The 14,744-nt window shown below is 41.3% G+C and overlaps 1 protein-coding gene across 28 annotated transcripts in view; it reads right to left on the bottom strand.

Annotated features, from left to right (window-relative positions):
* Nucleotides 1-208: 208 nt before the first annotated feature.
* The window catches only part of VWA5A (von Willebrand factor A domain containing 5A), a 29,097-nt gene continuing 14,561 nt past the window's right edge, over nucleotides 209-14,744 (bottom strand). For 11 of the 28 annotated variants that reach the window (XM_044386570.3, XM_044386566.3, XM_044386571.3 and 8 more), the window contains 9 exons: nucleotides 11,789-11,903; nucleotides 10,956-11,120; nucleotides 10,577-10,677; nucleotides 10,024-10,277; nucleotides 7,145-7,213; nucleotides 6,891-7,019; nucleotides 5,060-5,190; nucleotides 1,765-1,891; nucleotides 209-1,233 (listed from right to left, as the gene is read on the bottom strand). In XM_044386570.3, coding sequence (XP_044242505.3) covers nucleotides 1,154-1,233; nucleotides 1,765-1,891; nucleotides 5,060-5,190; nucleotides 6,891-7,019; nucleotides 7,145-7,213; nucleotides 10,024-10,277; nucleotides 10,577-10,677; nucleotides 10,956-11,120; nucleotides 11,789-11,903 — 1,171 coding nt within the window. In that variant the 3' untranslated portion in view covers nucleotides 209-1,153. Of the gene's footprint in view, nucleotides 1,234-1,764; nucleotides 1,892-5,059; nucleotides 5,191-6,890; nucleotides 7,020-7,075; nucleotides 7,214-10,023; nucleotides 10,278-10,576; nucleotides 10,678-10,955; nucleotides 11,121-11,788; nucleotides 11,904-14,744 lie in introns of all 28 variants that reach the window. The other 17 variants (XM_048217241.2, XM_026505515.4, XM_048217251.2 and 14 more) reach the window with 2 other exon arrangements.

Raw genomic sequence — 14,744 nt, 5'->3', positions numbered from 1 at the left:
TTTAAGTGTACTGTCGGGATTCTAATAGGGGTTTTCTGATCAGTGTTCTTTACTTGCCTCATGTAAGATAAGAAATCAGCCTACAACAGAAGACAGAGGAACAGGACGCGGTGTGAACGGTGTAGGCATCAGCAAAGCTGGGAGGGAGAATAAGGATTAATAAAACTAATGCAGGTTCTAACTGCACAAAAGAGCAGATACAAGAAAATGCAGTGTAAATATAATCATTTTAATACTGATACAGTCATATTTTGGGGGACAGTACATCAAACAGGTCATTTCCGCTAGGATAGAGTCTGTAGGACAAAGGTCAGAAACAATCATGGGGACTTCCTTTCCTCCTCTTGGGCTGAGTGATCCCGGCTCAGGCCTCAGGCAAAGCTGCCTTTAAACCCACTTTTTTCTTTATTACAGATCAGAGCCCAACTTAGAGGCCTCATGGGTTCACGCCAGGACTAAAGATTTCATTATCACCTTCTTACTAAGATGTTAAACAATTCAAGAGAAACATCTGTATCCAACAGGTATGATTGAATCCAGTCCCGTAGGCAGTGAGAGGGAAAGCGTGCAGTATTGGCTAGCGAAATCCAAGCAGAATCAACCAGGAAGGCCGCCAGCTGTGCCATCTCTCACAGTGGACCCCTGGAGTCTCCCTCTCTGTGATCTTGAGGTTGTATTGACCCCGATGTTGGCTTTCAACCTCCCCTCCAATTCTCCGTCCTATCTTAGAATAGAAAATTGGATAGCTCCCCTGTCTGGTCCTGATAAGTATATAAGATCAAAAGGAATAGATAAATATAACGCACAGCAGTCCCTCACTCAGGCATCCCTCACATCAGTGCTGTACCCTCCGGTGTGGAGTCTACGCCACCTGTTTTTCATGTGGTCACTCTGGAAAACCCGGGAGGAACGTTACTGCCTATGAAGGCTTTAAACCCCTCCAAGAAAGGGAACAGGTCCTGGGACCACTGACACTGGGCTGAGGGTACATGCTGGGGAAAGTGGAATAGAGAGGCCAGATGGTGTGGGCATCCTTCACTTTTATGGCAAGAAACTGATAGGATAGAGTAAAATACAAAAATACACTATAGCAGGAGAGCATAAAGGAAAGGGCAGTAGCATGGGAGAGGCACTTGTTTTCTGGACAGTCTCCTCAGAGGGCAAAGATGGAGGGGTCCACGGATGACTTGGTAAAAGCAATAGCAGCTTTCACAAGCTCTTGCATGATGGAGGCTGTTAGGAGGAGAAAACAAGAATTAGGGCTAAGGAACCATGGTGAGAGGAAATACTCTTCCCCCAGCCTCCCCTATGCATGTCCGCTCATCTCGCCTGACTCCTGCTCCTTTCTTCAACACCACAGGCTTTGCTTTCCCTACTGCCCAGATTCCCCTTCATCTTCTCAGGCCTCAAAAATACTCAAAAGTGGTGAGATAATAAACCCCCAAGGAGTGAGAGCTCCCATCCAGCTCTCTACTCAGTATAGTACTAAGACAGTCCTTCTCAAAATTCACAGTCCCCATTCATGTCCCTTTCCCTCTTTACTCACCCCTGCCCCGTCTCCCCCAATTTAAGATCGCACCCTCATCCTGCCAAGGAGAGGACTATCTGGGAGACCAGAAAAGGTCTGAATCAGGACAGTCAGGGGAGGGAGCTATGAGAACTCCTCCCCAGCCACCTCCTAGCAGGCCTGGCGGCTCCGTGCCTGGGAAGCTGACTAGCTTCCTAAGGAGGGAAGGAGATGGGGTCTTAGGATTGAACTCCTACCTGCATGGATGTGGATCCAGGTTCTGGCCTTCTTTTCCAGAAGTTCCCACTCACCCTTCATTTGCTTAGCATTGGAATGCAGCCAGACCACTGCCAGGACTGTGGCCCAGCTTGAGGAATCTGCATCCTGTACAATAGACAAAGACTTCCCTGAAGCCCTCGAGTTGGAGCTGGAGCCCCTCACCGGATGCAAACGGCTCAGCTCCCCCCTCACTCACTTTGCCCCAACCTGCTATGAAATGTGATGACCCCTTCTCTCTGTCCCTCCTCTATACTTGTTTAATGCCAGGCCCTGAATGTCAGGGCGATAATCCCCTGAGTCTTAGTGTAGAAAAGTCTTCAGTTTCAAATCCAGCATAACCATCAGGACAGTGCTTAAAACTCCTACAACTTCCCCAACAAGGATTACTAAGCTATAAGAAGAGAAACACGTGCATAATTGCTTTGTATTTTATAATGTATTTTCATTTGAATCTTTGCCAAACAAAAAAAGAGGAATTATCAATAATGACATTTTTAAGAGAGAAAACTGATTCCACAAAAGTGAAATGATTTGCCCAAAGGCAGCCTTCTAGCTAATGTCACAGTTAGGACTAGAGCCCCAGTAGTCTGATTCCAGTCATCCTGCTCATGTCACTCTAGAGAAAGTCTCAGCCACAGAACAGAAAACAGTCCCCGTGAGTTTTCACCCATGGTCCCAACTTCAGTTTTTAAAGTCAACAGATTAAGAGAAATTGCTCTTTGATATGACATTTACACTTTGGAAACAACTATCAAGTCTTCTCTGAGGAGTCCTGTTTCAATCAAAATTCTCAATTCCTGGGGCACCTGGGTGGCTCAGTCAATTAAGCATCTGTCTCTGGCTCAGGTCATGATCTCAGGGTTCTGGAATCGAGCCCCACATCGGGCTCTCTGCTCAGCGGAGAGTCTGCTTCTCTCTCTCCCTCTGCTCACCCCCCAGCTTGAGCTAGGGCACGTAAGCACATGTGCCCTCTCTCTCAAATAAGTAAATAAAATAAATAAATAAATTTAAGAAATTCTCAATCCCTTTAATTTTTCTTGAAAAGGACTGCTCATGTCAAAGCACTAAGAATCCCCATGCTTGACCTAGTCTAGAAACAAACATCACAGCAATTTTTAAAATGTAGCTCCTTAAATAGTCATATCTGGATGTCAGTATACTCATGAATTTCTATGACCACAGCCCAAAATATGTAACATGCACAACTCTTCTGACAGCCCTGTTGCCTTACTGATTGCATATCACATCGGCTGGTCCCCCTGAAGTTGGCGGTCACCTCAAATCTCCATGTGCAACCGTTCTTAAGTCATTTTGCTTCTATTTTTTTTTAATGATTTTTTATTATATTATGTTAGTCACCATACAGTACATCCCCGGTTTCCGATGTAAAGTTCGATGATTCATTAGTTGCGTATAACACCCAGTGCACCATGCAATACGTGCCCTCCTTACTACCTATCACCTGTCTATCCCATTCCCCCGCCCCCCTCCCCTCTGAGGCCCTCAGTTTGTTTCTCATAGTCCACAGTCTCTCATGTTTCATTCCCCCTTCTGATTACCCCCCCTTTCTTTATCCCTTTCTTCCCCTACTAAGTCATTTTGCTTCTAATCTCTACTTATATTGTTGAGGATTTAGAACGAAAAACAGTATTTTGATTCCTAGTAAGTTGTGTTTTTTTGGGTTTTTTTCCACAAAATATTGCATGTCTTTCATTGTTCAAGGTCTTTTGAGATCTCAATTTTCTCAATACTCCATCTCCCAGTTTTGGCAAATTTACAAACAGGAAAGAAAGTATGGGGTGTGAATCTTCACTGAAAATATAAACCTCCAGAGAATTCAGAGCCCGGTGGCTCTAAAAATCTCTTTTAAGTTTGAATAAGTTCATTACTCAGCACAATGAATTTTCAACAAGTTTGTTCTCAGTCCATACACTCATCATTTAAAAAGTTCAAATTCCTAAAAAAAAAAAAAAAAAAAAAGTTCAAATTCCTGACTCTCTGGATTTACTGGCCCAGTTACCATTATCAAAGAAGGAAATGTTAAATAATTAATTAATTAATTTTTAAAAAAAGGAAGGAAATGTTAGTCTGACCTCTCATTGGTTTCCCAATGAAACCAAGTTAGAATGTCATGATTCTTGTATCTTCTTCCGCTTGTTGATAAATTATCCTTTGCATTAATTGTTCTAGAACAGTGTTTTTCAACAGATATATAATGCTAGACACACATATAATCTTAAATGTCCTACTAGCCACATGTAAAAATATAAAAATAAACAGGTGTGATTATTTTACTGATCTGTTTTATTTAACCTAATATATTCAAAATATCATTTTAACATGTAATCGATATAAAAATAATTAATGAGAATATTTACATTCTTTTTTTTTTTTACATTAAGTCTTGAAATCAGCATGTGTTTCACAATTATAGCACATTTTAATTCAGTTAAGATTTTGGCTCCTCATTTGCATTACCCATATTTCAAGTGCTCAAGAGCCACATGACTAGTGGGTACTATAGTGGATGATGCGGTTATAGGATCTCTGAGGTTTATTTAACCACCTTTCACATATTGAAAATTCAGAATGACACCCGTCCTTCAGGCTTTTGGCATTTTGTCCATATTTAACAATTTCTCAATTAGAAGATTTGGTCAGTGACCTTAAAATTGTGGAATGTAATCTGCCCTCATCAGTACACTCAAACACATTTGAAATGACTCGGTCATCCCTACTAATACTTCACCTATCCTGACTTCAGTAAAATTTTGCTAATTTGTGGACCACGTCCTTTAGTTTGAAGAGAAGCAACATGGGTCCTGAAGACAGTTCTAGAATCGAATCCAGCTCTGCCCCTGACTGGCTGGCTAAACTCAGACACATCATTATAGTTCTCTATAAACAGCAATGTGAATAGTATTTACCTTATTTAATTATGATGATGAATAAACAAGTGGATGTTAAGTGCTTGCCACCCTGTCTGGCACAGAGTAATTGCTCAAAAAATATAAGATGATTGGCAGGGAATATAAAGTGAAAGAGGATGCTTGCTTTGTCATCCATCAACTCCCACCAACTAGGTTATTCGTTCCTTGTTCTTTCTGTTCTAACACACCAAGAAAAACCTTTGACCTCTGTTCATGAGACATTAATTTAGTTTACGGCCTCCTCTATTCTCCTTTCTCAGATGAACAATGATTCACTCCAAATCTCATTACTGACCCCAACCCCTCAAAAACATGCATCCTCCCTTTTTTCTCTGACTCTTACCTTGACAGGGACTGCAGCCAGTAGGTCTTCCAAACTTTTACCTAGAATCACAGCCAGATTTTCATCCAGATACCAGGAACCATCTGCATTCTGGAGGGAAATCAGCTGCACGAGATGATTATCTCCAAAGACTTTGGGGAAGAAAAAAAGAGAGGATGAGAAATTATGGAGCTACTGACCCCTTAGCATACCTGAGAAAGACAGAGCTGACTTCAAAGATGGGCTATCGCAAAGGTGCAGAGCAGATCCTACCAAGTTGCCTGTTTAGTCCTTCCCCTGTGTTTTCTCTGTGACAATGTAGGTCACCTGAGTGACCTAACTCTAGGGGAGCTGCACTTAAAAATTTAGCAACAAGGTAATGAAAATGCTGCTTAACGCTTTATCCAGTCCTATTTAATGGGCCCGAAAACCTGACATATATTTAAAAATTCTAGACCAATATAGCTTGAATTTTAATTTTAGAAAATTTTAAAAGAAAGCAGATCTAAAGGAGGCACTCAGCAATGTACCTCAGAGTAGTCTAGTGTCTAATCCTGGTGGTTTGACAATTGCTTAAAGACCACACAGAAAGTACCCCCATCTGGCTCCATCATAGATGGTGATGTACTTAGAGCAACTTAGATATTAGCAGGCAAGAAAAACCATAACTAGAAAAACAATTCGACTCTTATGGGGGAAGAAAATTTAAGGCTCTGAATGTCAACAGTCTACGTCTGAATCTGTTTGGCTAACTCTCAAAATGCAATAGTTATGTAACCATGGGAATGTCAGCCTTCTCTCTAAATTGGAGGCAATAACGCCTAATGCATGGGGAAGAATGCAAAATACCTAGAAGGCCCTTTGTTGGCTCCCTATAAGAAGTAGTTGCTAATTAGTTCACAAAAACCAGAAGCCTAACACTCCTGGGTAATTTTTCTCTCTACTTTGGTAAGAGGATTCGTAAGAGAGAAAGGTCAAAGCTGGAATATTCTAAGTTAGGAAGACCTAGGGAACTAACACGAAGTGAGAAACTACTCTGTGACTAAAATTAAGAATTTTCTCATGAGAACCCTGTGAGATGAGTAGTTGTGCAGCTGAGGGAGCTAAAGATCTGGAAAGTGACTTAATTTACCTAAAACCCCACAGTAACTGGGAAGACAAGAGACCTGACTCCACCTGAGACCTTGAAGGCCTCTCTTTAACTAGCAACCTAAAGAGAATGAATAACTAGAGGGTAAATGGCAAACAAGATGTTTAAACGAGTAAACAACTGTATACCACAAACTCTTGCTACAAAAACTAGAGACTAGAAAGAAGCTGTCTTTAAGTCAATTTTAGTAGAAAAGGTACTTCTTGGTGGCGAAATGTACTTTGACATTAATAAATTGAGATTTATCATGTAAATGAGAAGCCCAGCTGTTCGGAACACAAGATAATGACCAAGAACACCATTTGGTCACACAACGGAAGTCATTAGCCAGCATCAGGAAGATCTCTTTTCAAACCCAACTTGTAAAAGGCTGACTAGCGCAGCAGATGGCCCAAACAGGTTGCCAGCAGAGTTCCGCAGGGGGAGGACCCTGGCCTGCAGGCCACCTGGATGAGCTGAGATGGCAACAGGGGTATATTTAACCGGGGCTTACCCCAGACTCCATTGGCTAGGTTTCAGGGTCCATACCATAGACTAATCTAAGGCTGGCCCTGGCAAACACAGAGACTGGACAATCTCACCCTCTGCCTGACACGTTTCAAACAGATTACCTCCCAGCGAGAGGAAGCCAAACGAAGTAGTGTGTGGAAGATTAGTTCTTCAGTCCCACAGATCAGAGAAGAGAACTGAGGCCCATCTCACCTGTACAGTGAGTTTCCAAGTTCGTCCTATTGGTAGGAGAATGAGCCCTTTCCATCTGAGGAGAGGCCTTTTTGAGAAACATGCATTTCTTCTTTAGTCTATGACCAAGAGCATTGGTTCCATCTAGTCCTACACAGGTGACAGATAAACAGGGGTGAGGAAAAAGTCCCTGGAAAGATGCTTACCTAGAGCACACAGGTCCTTGCTCACCATGGGCCTACACGGTCTGCAAACATCCTGCTGATATGACGTACCCTTGTAACGACTGGTCCGTGTGGACTGAGTTGTAGGAAGAGGGCAGGAGGACATGGCTTTTGGAAGAGCTGAAAAACGCCAGTACAGACATTAAGACTGAGGCCTCTCTGCTCTCTGCTATGGGAAAAGGGCCCTGAGAATGTGGGACACCTGCCCTCCTATCCATGTCTGCCTCAGCCACCATCTTTACTGTACATTTTTTTCTTCTCCCATGACCCCACCTCCTACACACACCCTCACCCCCTGAGCCCTTCCTACTGTGTCCTCTGGAACCTTGATACCTGACAATGATCTTTCTTGCACCTTTCCTTTCATTATAGGAGGCTTTTTTCCGACTACTTGTCTTAACTTAAAAACTAATTTTTTCTTCCAAAAACTGTTCTCCCTCTATCCCTCTCACAGGGTGCTCCCTCGAGGTACAATAGCCCAAGTACCCAGGTTCAGAAGGTGGGATTGGCAACCTCTTCAGTCCCAGTTGTGGCATCCAGCTCATACTGCTCCACTCTGGATTGCCTTCCTCGTATTCTCAGTGCTGTCAACCTCCAACCTCTCTGTCACTTCCCATTATTCATTAAAGTAGCTGAATGCTAGTTTCTAGACTTGCACTTCATTGCAAGGTCTGCCATCATCTGGAGAGATTTCAGTACCCTTGTAGATACCCTATCCAGCACCCTCATTCAAAGCTTCTTGACTTGCTCAAATCAAATGGCTTCAGCCTCCATTCTATTTCAGCCTCTCCCTCCCAAGCCAAAATCATTACTGTTCCACGTGTAAAAAACAAATTGAAAAAACCAAAACCAAAATCACAAGATTCCTACTTTTTAAATACAGTATCGAATTTTTTCAGCCTTCTAACTCAGAGATCTGTCTTCTACCTGGTCTTTGACTTCCTCTGGACCTCTCAATCTGTGTCTCCTCTGCTTTTTCCCTACAATCCCCTTCCTTCCATCTTTAGTCTCTTTTCTATTTAGTTTCAGTCCCCAGTCCTACACTTCACCACCCTCTTACCAGTCTCTCCAATTCCAAGTATCTGACTTCCTTTTCATCACACCTGTCTGGCAAAACCCCAACCTCGAAAGTGAGCCAACACTCTGCCCCCTTTGTTCTTACACCAAAGCTTCTGAGTCCCACTGACATGAATCACATGGGGTGTGCTTCCCTTTGCTAGTTTAGTGCCACTAAAACAGTCAAGGTATCAAAATTAAACTGGACCCTCAACACCCCTTGGCCAGTGCTTTATTTCTCTCTGGGAATTTCACTCTCCAGTTGCCCACGATGCTACTTCAAACCCTTTCCTCAAACCCTCTATTCTACCACTTCTCGTTGCATACTCACTAGTCACTTTTGCTGTCTCTTTCACTAAAACTATTGAAAACCTATCAGACAGAACTCCAAGCGCTTGTCTCTCAGCCTGTGAACTAGAATCGAATCCCACCACCTTTCCTCCTCTTCCTGGCAACAGTGGGAGAGTGTCCTAATACTTGTCCTGTTACAGGCTAATCCTTTCACTGCTGCTCTATGAGTCATCTTCTCTTCCTTAAACACCTGTCTCAATTAACTACCCCTCCCCCCCCGCCCGCCCAAAAATGTCAGCCCTCTCTGCTGACACTCTCCTACTGGTGTTACAACATCCTCAGATCTCTCCCTTTCTGAAATTCTAAGGAGATATAATAAACACACAAAAATCTACCTCAACTCTACAACTTCTATACATATCACTCTCTATTTATTCCCCCTTTCAGCTAAATGTTTATCAAAAGTATCTATACGCCCATTTCCCACCTCTCTTTCTCTTTAACATTCTGTAATATAGGTTCTTTCCCGATCTAAGCCAATGAATTTGCTCTTGATTACATTAGCAAGAACATCTTTGATAGTAACCCCATTATCCCCGTTCAAGTTTTTACTTTGACTTGCCTGCAGTATCTGATACTTTGATAACCCCTTTGTTATATCATAGTTTCCTTCGTCTGGAATATGCACTCACGTCTTTTCTTCCTACTTCATTCCTTCTTATTCTGGTTTGAGGAATGCTCTGCTACCCATCCCTAGATACTGGGTTTTCTTCAGTGTTTCAATCTCATCCCCCTTTCATCTCACTCTACATCTGCCCTATGAATAATCTCATCTATTTTCCTGATTTTAGTTATGACCTACATGTTAAATATGGCCAGATGTGTATCTTTATCCCTGAGCTCTGCTCTGAACACCAAACCCATCTATTTGTTTTCCTACTGGACAATTTCATGTGCATATTCCATACAGATCTCAAGTTCAAAATACTCAAAAATAATTCAACATGCTACCTTCTAAACTTGCTCCTGTCCTTTTGTTGCTCTATTTAAATAACTGATCCCATTATACACACAGTTGTCTCAACAAAACTCTGGGCTCACCTTGAAGCCTGCCCCTACAACTCAGATCACACATTCCCCTCCAGCCACAGAATCCTGCCCAGGGAATTTCTCCACCTGATTCTAACCTTCAAGCCCCTCCTATCTATACGCATATGCTTGCTTGGCTTTCACCTGGGACACCCATCCCCTAACACTCCCAGATCACTACCGTCAGCCTTCTGTATAATCATTAACCATCGAATTATCAATAGGATCCGCTTCAGATTTAGATAGTTTGAATACTCAGTGTTTATGTGCACTTTCTGTTTGAATTGTCCTTATTTTTTTCCCCCTTGGATTATTTAAAATCTCCTTGCCTATGGCATATTTTCTAGTTCCCTAGAAAGGCACCACACCAGCCAGAAATCCTAGATGTGGAAAGACAGGGAAAAAAATCAACATCCCAGGCTTTTACTTCAAATGATGTGTTTAGATATCCAAGAACCCTTAATTTGCCTGAGTACCAAGGGGGTAAAACTTACCACATCCCTCGTATTGTGGCATCATTAAAGCTGCACTGAACAGAGTTGGCCTTGGAACATCTCTACGAGTCAGGGGCCCCTGAACTGGTTTGTTGAGATTCTTATTGACGGCAATGAAGGCTGTCTGGGAGCTTATGACTCCACAATCAATGCTGATTTTCAGCACATCTTTTTTATCTTTTGCTGAGGTATCCCTGAAGCCCATGTCCTTGGTCTGGAGAAAGGACTTGGCAGCAAGGCGGTGAATGGTGAAGCTAAAAGAGAATCATCCCCATGACTTAGGGAAGAGCACGCATGCGCCAGTTACTCAGGGCCCTCAGAAATTAGCATTAGCAGATAGAGGAAAAAGCCAGATAAAGGGAGAGATAAGATTTGAATGGGTTAGAAAGATGAAGTGATTGTAGGGACACAACTGAGCCCCCAAATTAAGAGAAAGAAACCAACCCTCTCAATGATGGGAAAGAGAAAGAAAGAAGAAAGAAAGAAAGAAAGAAAGAAAGAAAGAAAGAAAGAAAGAAAGAAAGGAAACAGCAAAGCAAAACTGAATTCTCACTTGTCATCAGGCTTGGGTTGTAGAGCAAATGTCACCTTATTCTCAAAACTCTTGCCCTGGAGTGTGTACTTGAGATCGACTTCTCCTGTTGCTTCTGCTGGCTACAAAATAGAGAAGAGTAGACATGATGGAAGGGAGAGGTCACCAAGAGAAAGGTCACAACTGAGGCTGCTCCCTAGACCAACATATTAAAATGTCTGACTAGGAACCAGGTAGCTCAGGAAACCAGAAACCGGACATTATGGAGAGGGGGATAGGCTGGCTCCATCTGGCAAGTACGATCTCTTGATGAGACTCCACCAGTTTTAAGAAAGCTGTCCAGAACACTTTAGGGAAGTAGCTATTCTGATAAGAGGAACAAACAAGAAGAGGAACTCACAGGCATGGTCCCACTCAAAAGGGCATAGACGATTAACCTCTGACCCTTATAGAGGACAGTCTGTTCTGGTGAAAGCATTTTAGCAGACAGGCCATGAGGCAAGTTCCAGCTCACAGAAACATCGTCTACTGCAGGCTGTAAAGCACGTTTCAGGGCCCTAAGAGCCTGGTGGAGGAAAGAGAACAGAATCAGCACAAAAAATAATAATAGCAATAATATCCACTGTTAGCTGAATATTTATTACGCACCATGTTCTATGCAACATGGTATATGCTATGTCTATTCCTTAAACTATACTAGGACATGGTAAGGGGGGAATAAGGTAAAGGATGACGCCGCCCGAGAAAGAGGAACTTCCAAGTATAAGCAGAGCTAGAAGGTGCCTTCCCTTGTGCATACTGATCAAATGGAGTATCAGTCTGCCAGACGCACTACAAGTGTTCCTTCTTGTTTTGTCCCATGTGCATGGAGGACAGGATATGCCAACCAAAAGAGTTCCTCAAGCACACATCTGGACTCTCAATCATGGCAGTCCGAATTCTCTGTTTCTCTATTTCTGGTCTTAAACACAAAGCTCTAACCTCTTCCAGCATCTTGTCTCTGGGCTTCCAACCAGTAGGACCAGATGCCACTTCTCCAGAAACGACAGTGGGCCCCTTTTACATAAGGCCCAAAGGAGCCCCACCATGTATGTATGTATTATAGCTCAAGGCGCTATGGACGTAAGAATGTGAATCCTGGTGTCAAGCTGTTGTCTCTGCCCTCATGGCAATGTCCCCCCGCTCCACACTTCCTCTGGATCACCCTCTCCGGACACAAGCCCTGTGCCTCACCTTGAACTGCATCCTGTCCTTGCCTGTGATAAATTCTGAAGTGCCACCTGCCACCCGGGCAATGCCTTTTATTAGGCTGGTAGAGGCTCCTTCTCCAATTCCAAAGGAGAAGCATCTGCAATTGTACAAGGATAAGAGCTTAGAGACAGGCACCAAGGAGTGAAATTATAAAATTAATACGAAGTAGTCAAGAATACATAAAGAGATAGTCTACTTCTTCGACCAAGAGCATAATAGCTACAATTTGTTGAGCGTATTCTATATTTCAGGAGACAAATGCCTTAAACTGATGATGCAGTTTAATCATGACAGGACTCCTAAAAGGCAGGCTTATGTTTCATTTTACGGGTATGAAACGGAAGCCCAAAGAATTTAAGAAATATGTCCCAGATCACATACCTACTAAATGGTAGAGATGACATTTGAGTACTGGTCTGTCTGACCATAAGATCCCCTGGCAACAAATATATATATATATATATATATATATATATATATATATATATATATATATAAAATACTGTATTATATATATACATATATATATATATATATATTATACTGAATCTAGGAGCAGAAAAAAACAAAAATCACAGGATTATGTCTTCATCAATTATTTTAATAATAAATCCAAAGAATGGGTTAATCGGACAGTGGTGAGTTAGGGCAAAATAGACACTATCGTCAGTGCTTGACTAACATTGTACTGGAACCATATCTGCACTGGCAAGACCAGTCTTAGGGTGGGAAAGAGTTCTAACTGGAGAGTTCTCTCCTTGCCATAGTCCATGTGCGTCAAGCTTTTTAATCACAATTTGGCTTCGCAAATAGAACTGTCTATAAACAGAATGTGTTGGTAATACGAATACAAGCATTTTTAGAAGGCATGACAAGGGGACTTTTCATTGTAAATTAATACACTGGAATTTTTGGCTTATGTATCAGTCTTTTTTGAATTAGGTTAGTGTGAGTCATCAGCCCCAATTCTAGTGACGTCAGCATCAGGATTAATATTCTAAACTTGTAGGGCTAAGAACCGAACTTCTAATTATGGTAACCTACCTTTGACCGTGCCCCCTAGAGACCACAGCCTGCCAGCATCTTGATATCATCACCTTCAAATTTCCAACACAATCTTGCAACTGAAGCCTACACTCCTTATGGCTTACGAAGGGCATTTATGTGTATGTTTAAGTGTTTTATGTATAAAACTAAAACTAAGCAATATTTATAGATGGCTAACAATATGCTTAGAACTTACTTAAGCGCTTCTTGTGGCTGACAATAATAAGGAATATAATTATAATAATGGCAAAAATTTATATAGCACATATTTTGTGTCAAGCACAGTTCCTAATGCTTTGCTTATGTATACCCTTTGAACCCTCACTATAAACCCATAAGGTAAGTGCTGCTATTATTCCCATTTTCAAATGAGGAAACTAAGACTTAGGGAGTTCAGTTGATTTATCCAAACAGCCAGCAAGCAGCAGAAGTAGAACTTAAATATGTGATTTTGACTGAAAGTAGAATGCCATAGGACCTTCTGCTCACAGCAATGCCAAAGTTGTTTTAGCTAGTAAAGAACTGGAAAAGCTGTATACAATATTATTAATAATCTTTTTGAAAACATCAGATGGTTACCAAGACAACAGGGATCTATGCTCCAGGACGTGGGGGAGGAGGGAGGCAAGAGAGATGAGTCTGACATCTGGTATCCTGTTACCCCTTAAAGCTGCCAGGTATAATGGATGGCTCAAAGTCTGAAAAGCCAAGTGGTTTCAGACTTGGACTTTCCAAAGAGAAGTTGCCCTTAGACACCCCAGGTTTTTTAACACAACCCTGTAGAACTACAACCCAGAGGTAGAGGTGAATCTGAAATAAACCAGCTAATAAATGACTGAAGTTCATCTGACTCTAATTGGACTCAAGTTATCTGCTTCTAGTCTAGCAACCCATCAGAAGCAAAGACCACATCTTCGCAGAGGGAAGATAACATCGTCTAGAGCCTCAAATAATTTCTACGACTTTTCATTTAAAATATCTGACAACTAATAACAGAAAAGAAAAATCCCCAAATATTGGGAAATTATACACTATACTTCTGAGTAACATAGGCTTTAAAAAATCATAATGGTAATTAGGAAAATCTTAAGTGGACAGAAAGTCACAGATCCAGATTTAAGATTCAGATGTAGATATGCTTAAATTTAAGGATCCAAATACATATATTAGAAAAGAAAAAGAAGTCTCAAAATAAACTACTTGAGCACCCATCTCCAGATGTTAGAAAATGAACAGCCAATAAACCCAGAGAATTTAAAGGGAAATGAATATACATGGGGGTGACTTTAAAGGGAAATAATAAAGAGAGGGGAAACATTATTGATATTAAAAGCTACTATATAATAGACAGGATTTCAAAACCTCAAAAGCACTGGTGCTCTGAAAGGATTACTAAAATTGACAAGCATTTAGGACAAGGAAAAAAAAAAACAGAGAAAACACAAATAACCAACATCAGGAACGAAAAGGTAATATATCACAGATTCTACAAAATTTAGCAACAGCATAAGACAATACGACATAAGAGAATTTTATGCAAAGAAATTTGAAAATTTAGATAAAATATACAAATGCCCATAAAAAGCAAAAACATATAGAAGTATGACTAGTTCTTTTCAATGAAAGATATTTAAAAACTTTCCCACACAAAAAAAGCCTCTTGTCAACTTCTAGTAAACATTTAATAAAGAAAATCTTGCAGATAATTGAAAAATAGACAACTCTTCTCAGCTCATTTTATTATGCCAGCCAGCATAACCCTGATTTCAAAACCTGACAAGAATATTACAGGGAAAGAAAATACATGTCGATATTCTTCACAAAAATAGATTTAAAAATCCTAAACAGGTATTCACCAACCGAATCCAAAAATACATAGAGAAGGTTAATA

This window comes from Ursus arctos, unplaced genomic scaffold (assembly GCF_023065955.2).
Source record: "Ursus arctos isolate Adak ecotype North America unplaced genomic scaffold, UrsArc2.0 scaffold_22, whole genome shotgun sequence".
NCBI lineage: Eukaryota > Metazoa > Chordata > Mammalia > Carnivora > Ursidae > Ursus > Ursus arctos.
Note: the sequence above shows the minus strand (reverse complement) of the source record. Positions and strands in the feature narration are given on the sequence as shown.